At 41.4% G+C, this 6649-nt stretch overlaps 1 protein-coding gene across 1 annotated transcript; it reads right to left on the bottom strand.

Annotated features, from left to right (window-relative positions):
• Positions 1 to 3134: 3134 nt before the first annotated feature.
• Positions 3135 to 4862, bottom strand: LOC137305274 (C5a anaphylatoxin chemotactic receptor 1-like). Its single transcript, XM_067974128.1, has 2 exons — positions 4717 to 4862; positions 3135 to 3894 (listed from the first exon to the last, which is right to left on the bottom strand). The coding sequence occupies exons 1-2, from the start codon at positions 4860 to 4862 to the stop codon at positions 3135 to 3137; spliced, it is 906 nt and encodes a 301-aa protein (XP_067830229.1).
• Between the last annotated feature and the right edge of the window lie 1787 nt (positions 4863 to 6649).

Below are 6649 nucleotides of genomic sequence, written 5' to 3'. Positions count from 1 at the left end.
ACGATTGGCTTATTGCTGTCAAACTTCCCCTTATGTCCTTCTACTTGCGCAGTTGCTCATGGCCCATCGCCTGAGTCTTTTAGGACTGAGGAACTCCCCACAATCTGTACTCTGCATCACTCCGTTCCTTTCCCAAAATAATTACTTTTATCATTCATCATGCAATCATATCCACCACTTTGTTGATAGCAGGCCGATATAATCAACTTTCCTCTTTTAATCCGCCAATGATTCTTGTCTGAGTTTATCACCGTCCAATCATTGCATCATGAATGATCTCATTTACACATCAGGCCTTTCGAAGATTGCTCATGCCCTGATAAATTGTCCATCGACTCGTTAAGCAGGACAGTTATATCAAATCAAATTGCATGGAAAAGTATTTCTGGTGAATTGGCTCAGTAAAAATATTTTAAAATCACATAAATTCATTGCAATTTTGATTCAGATGTGCTCAGCAGAGCGAAAAAGTAAACAATCAGTCATGCGGACAATGAATTACATTTTTGCATTACCCGAGTTGCGATCAATTCTTAAGATAGACTTACAACATACATAGACAGGGAAAAACAATGAAATACAAGTTACATATTGGACACTTTCATCCAGATGTATCAATCTGGTGAACGTTAGATGATCACATGCGTAACTTAAAGCTTAAAACTTTTAATTTTTGAGATGAAAACGTAGATGCAGAAGATTCCCATCAGTGCTTGACAAAGGGGGAAGATTCCTTTTTTTCCCTACGAGTCAAGATGTCAGATACACAATGGCAGGATTCCACCAGGTCCCTATGAGTGAAGATATCATTTACACAACGGGACGATTCCCTTTCATTGCTATGAGTAAATATATAATCGACACATTGAGAAAATTGCCTTTCGTTCCTATGAGTGAAGACATCAGGTACATAACTGGAAGATTCCATCTGGTCCCTATGAGTGACGAGATCATCTACAGAACGAAAAGATTGCCTTTGGTCCATATGAGTGAAAATATCAGCTGAAGAACAGAGAAATTACAACTGGTCTGTACGCCGGAGGACATCAGGAGATGATCTGGAATACCTTTGGTTTCCGTGTGCACGGATACCATAAGCAATGCATTATCATATGTATTTCTGCAAAATGTCAGGGATTTCACATGTAAACATTGACGGAAGTTTTCCACTCAGCCTGCCACATGGTCCAGAGGGTATGATCTTCCAATGTGTGAGAGGATGCACTGTGATTCTTGACATGTGATGTACTCTAGGATTAATTCAAGGTCAGCTGTTCACAGCATCCAGACTGGCACACTTTCGCAGAGGGGTCATTTAAATTTAACCAGGAGAATGGACGCCGCCCAACTTTTACACGTCCACAATCCTTGAGCATTGAAGTGAATTGTTGAGCTCCTAACGCCAAAAAATCAAAACATGAGCTTTTAATTGGAACGGATTGTTTACAAACAAGGCTCAGATTCGCGGATTGAGCCAGCTGCACACTGCATTATAATGAAGTCATGGGTATGGTTATGTACTGGTTATATTGCTGGGCTAGTAATCCAGATGCTGTGAATTGCACCATCACTTTATGAGAATTTGAATTCTGTTTCTATGGAAATAAAAGCCAATAGAAGTGATCATGAAGCAGTCCAATACTTTTAAAAACCCAATCGTTTCAATGATGTCCTTTCGGGAAGGAAATCAGCCATCCATTCTGGCCCAGAAGTGCTTGGTTGACTCTTTCCTACCCTCAAATGTGGCCACGCAAGCCACATATTTGTTTCAAAAAAACTAACGGTGATTCAAGGAAGAAAGCCAGTCCTCACCTTCTCAGGTCAACTAGGGATGGGCAATAAAGGACGGCCTTGCCAGGGATGCCCACTTTCGAAGAATAAATGAAATAAAAAGGTTCTGCTATTTTCCAATATGGTCCAATTGTTATATAGTCACCGCACACCCAGTGATGTGACTTCCTGTGTCTATCAATCTCCAGTCAGGATAGCAGTGTGAAGCTTATCACAAAGAAACAACATTTCTGTCCCTTACTCTTTGAAGAAATACATATATTGTTGTGTTTCTGATATCATAGGAACATAGGATCATAGGAACAGGAGTGGGACATTTAGCCCCTCGAGGCTGTTCTTCCATTCAATGAATTCATGGCTGATCTGTGCACTAACTTCCTATACCCGCCTTAGCACCAAAACCTTTACTCCCTTTGATTAACAAAAATAGGTCAATCTCAGATTTAAAATTAACAATAGAGCTAGCATCCACTGCCGATTGCCGAAGAATGTTCCAAATTCCACCACTCTTTGGGTGTAGAAGTGTTTCATAACTTCACTCCTGTAGGTTCTGGCTCTATTTTTAGGCTGTATCCCCTAGTCCGAGACTCACCGGCCAGCGGAAATAGTTTTTCTCTATTTGTCCTATCAGTTCCCCTTAATATCTTGAAAACTTCGATCAACTCACACCTTAATCTTCTAAATTCCAGGGAATACAAAACTAGTTTGTGTAATCTCTCCTAATTTAACCCTTGGCGTCCAGGTATCATTCTAGTAAACCTAGGCAGCACTCCCTCCAAGATCAATATTTCCTTCCTATGGTGCGGTGCTCAGAGCTGTACACAGTACTCCAGGTGTGGTTTAGTCAGTGCTTTGTACAGCTGTTGCATCAATTTCAAACCCTTACACACAGGGACGACAGTGACATCCTTACAGACTGGACGCAGAAGAAGTATCCCTGATGAGTATCTGACGCCCTCGCACGTACAGACCAGATGGAATCTTTACGTTATGTAATTGATAGCTTCACCAATGGGAGCCAAAGCGAATCTTCCGCAAATCGTCGGGAACCGATTGGGAACTTCGCTCACTCAATTGTTCAAAAAATAGACAATTGTGAAACATTGTGAAGTTTATCCTATCAGCAATATGTTTGGAGAATTCGGTGTGATTCGTTTGCTGACATTGGTATGGCGAGTTTTAGAACAGCAGCGGAACTGCCATCACCTTGTGAGGTGGGAAAATGGTCAACTGATGTTGTGGAAGGATGAGAACCGATGGGTGCAATACCTGTCCTCAGCCGAACACTTCAAGTCGCAAAAACCAACCTAGATGCCAGGAAAATGCGAGGAATTAAAATATAATTATTTAAATAACTTAACGACAGTAAATGGATATTTCACCATATTCTTCATCTCCTCACGGAATCTCCTCTGGGTCAATGCATAAATGTACGTGTTCGTGCAGGAGCTCAAATACATCAGCAGGAGTGTGATTCTAATTGCCAAATAAAGTGAGTTTGAACCTTTGAAAGTAGGTGTCTCCGTCACACCGACACAGATGTTTATTATAGTAATCGGCGTCCACAACACAATAAAACTGCCCGAGATAGCGGAGAGCAGAATGATGGATGTTCTTCGGTTCTTCATCTCGGGATCACTGCTGTTATCCCCGTTGTTGCGGCTCTTCAGGGCTCTGCGAGATCTACTGGCCACTACGATGTGCCTGGCCGTGAGAGAATTTAACAGCAATAACAAAGGGAATGGGAAAATTGGGGAAGAGAGAGTGCTAATCCATTTGTAAGCTACCCATGCGGATGAAGAATAATATCCTGTTACTGTACGGCACCCCCACTGTATATCGTCAATAATAGAGTAGAGCTCATAACGGAGATAAACAGGAATATTCATCAAAAAGCTGAGCACACACACGAACATTAAAACTACAGCAGCAGTTCTTTCGGTGCAATATTTTAATTTTAGTTTCTGACAACAAATGGATATGAAGCGGTCAAACGTGAATGATACTGTGAACCAGACAGAGAGTTGGCTGCTAAATACTTGTATAAAAGCAGTAAAACGGCACACGTAAGTGTAGCTCAACCATGAATCTAGAAAATGATACCTAAAGATATTTTGCAAAATATAAAATCACACTCCTTTAGCATTGGCTGTTTATCATTTATGAGAAAGGAGGCCAGAGAAATCTGGTTAAAACTCCGCATAGTGATCCTCACGATAAACCTGATGGCCACAGGTATTCCAGGTAGCTAATTGCAAGGCGCTTATCAAAGGGGAGAACTTGCATTTGTGGTTGGGATCAGATCAGCCATGATCTTATTGAATGGCGGAGCAGGCTCGAGGGGCCGATTGGCCTATTCCTGCTCCAATTTCTTATGTTCTTATGTTCTTATGTTCTTATGATGTATACGTTTAGAGAGCACTATATAATATCACAATAGTTATCGTTTTGAAGAAAATAAGGATAAGTGAGAGATTTCTATTCAATAAGCTTATCATAAAATGGGCAACCAAGGAACAAAGAGATGGAGGCAAACAGCAAAACGTGAAAGCAACAATGCATTTATGTTTCACTTAATACATGCTTGTTATTCATGCAAGAGCAGAATACTGCGGATGCTGGAACTCTGAAATAAAAACAGAAAATGCTGGAAATACTCAGTGAGGCAGCATCTGTGGCAAACAAGCAAAGTTAACGTTTCAGGTCGATGACCTTTCGTCATTAATTTATTACTTACTGGGAAGACCAATAATTGCCAGAATTGGATAGCAGATGACTGATTCGTCGAAAATTGCTGCTCGTCCCATTTCCTACCTAATTCAGACAACCGTGGAAGCCACGGTCTGGTTTGAACACTAAGACAACGTATTGAAACAGGAGCTGTTTTATACACCAGTCAGTCCCACAGGGACACCGTGGTTTTACATAAGAGATGGTATTAGCCACGGGTCTTCGAACAAACACATTAGAACATATTTATTTTCCAAATCAATGAGTAAATGCGCTCCACGATCACTTAATGAGGCAGTTAGAAAATCGAGGCTCAACTGGGCACTCTCAGGCTCAGTCATCCCCCGCTCTGAAACTATTACCTCAAAGCAGCTTCTTTTGTGATTCTGCTGTTAGTAACACGATGCTTTAATTAATTCTGAGAAGGCTCCGTTGTTCCAGTTGTAAAATCTAAAAATGAAATTGAGAAGAAGGGGAATAAAATGTGAACCCGTCCGTTGGCACATAACAGTCAAAGTGTAAATGATATCAAAAAGCTGTGGGAGTGAAAGAGTGATGGAGTAAATCGCATTGATTTCATGACATACAATTTCGAAGCTGGAAGTGGAATATAAAATGGCTCATCACCCGGCAGCACCGTTCAATCAGGTGCCAGTGCGATTGACACAATTTCACCAGCAGAACATGGTCGGCGATTGAGTGACTGTTGGTCACTGTCCTATCCTGAAGAGTTATTCTGATCAATATAAAATATCTGCACTGTACCTAATGGCTACTGATCTGCTCAATCACACCCGCACCTCCAACTTTGTTGCCCTTGCTCCATTAAAACCATTACTCCCTCTCACACTGGTCCTTGCCCTTGGCACAGCTCCCACTTCCACTTGCTTAAGTCCAAGGGCCCCAGACTTTAAAATTTATGGCCGACAACTGGTTTATCAATTCATTGCCAGATCTGGCTGGACCACATACAGCTTTATCGGGTCCTGTTCTCCTCTGTCGAAATTGCTCACTATTGCAGGATCATCCTGGAATGAAAACATAAACCCCGTCTTCTTTTCTCCACTGCAAACGGTCTTCTAAAACCTCTAACCACTGCCCCTCGACAGCCACCTCCAACAACAAGTGCGACGAGCTGATGGACTTCGTTATCACTAAGATTACTGTAAACAATTTTACAACACCAAGTTATAGTCCAGCAATTTTATTTTAAATTCACAAGCTTTCGGAGATTTTCTCCTTCCTCAGGCAAATGTTTCAAGATCTCCTTGAAGCCTACGCATTTATACATATTGAACAATAATAAATGGTGTTTACAGACTGCCCCTGCAACTGCCCGTTGCCAAGGCAATCACCGTGTTCAGACAGAGAGGTGTTACCTGCAGAACCTCCGAATACACATTCAATAAAAAAACAAACAGGGAAAAAAAAACAGAAAAAAAAACAGAGAGAGAGGCAGAAACATCCGGAAGGCAGAGAGAGCCAGCAAATGACCCATTATATTAAAAACAGATAACATTTGTTCGCTGAACAAATGAACAAATGTTATCTGTTTTTAATATAATGGGTCATTTGCTGGCTCTCTCTGCCTTCCGGATGTTTCTGCCTCTCTCTCTGTTTTTTTTTCTGTTTTTTTTCCCTGTTTGTTTTTTTATTGAATGTGTATTCGGAGGTTCTGCAGGTAACACCTCTCTGTCTGAACACGGTGATTGCCTTGGCAACGGGCAGTTGCAGGGGCAGTCTGTAAACACCATTTATTATTGTTCAATATGTATAAATGCGTAGGCTTCAAGGAGATCTTGAAACATTTGCCTGAGGAAGGAGAAAATCTCCGAAAGCTTGTGAATTTAAAATAAAATTGCTGGACTATAACTTGGTGTTGTAAAATTGTTTACAATTGTCAACCCCAGTCCATCACCGGCATCTCCACATCATGACTAAGATTACTGAGAGACCATGCTTGTCTCAATGTCAGCTGCTCTACATGTACAGCGCACAGCGGGCACACGGGAACAATTCACTCTCCTCTGGTACTGTATGGCCGTGTATGTCTCAGTTTCTGCTCCTGTACATGTACAGTACACAGCGTGTTTAAGGGACCGATTCACTCCCGTCTGGTACTGTATGG

This window comes from Heptranchias perlo, chromosome 39 (genome assembly GCF_035084215.1).
Source record: "Heptranchias perlo isolate sHepPer1 chromosome 39, sHepPer1.hap1, whole genome shotgun sequence".
Lineage (NCBI taxonomy): Eukaryota > Metazoa > Chordata > Chondrichthyes > Hexanchiformes > Hexanchidae > Heptranchias > Heptranchias perlo.
Note: the sequence above shows the minus strand (reverse complement) of the source record. Positions and strands in the feature narration are given on the sequence as shown.

Excerpts from the sequence above, each read along its gene's own strand:
- LOC137305274 (XM_067974128.1), bottom strand. The coding sequence starts at position 4,862 with ATGACTGAGCCTGAGAGTGCCCAGTTGAGCCTCGATTTTCTAACTGCC. Across the intron at positions 3,895-4,716 it reads TGGCTAATACCATCTCTTAT|GTATCATTTTCTAGATTCAT; the intron begins GTAAAACCACGG and ends AAATATCTTTAG.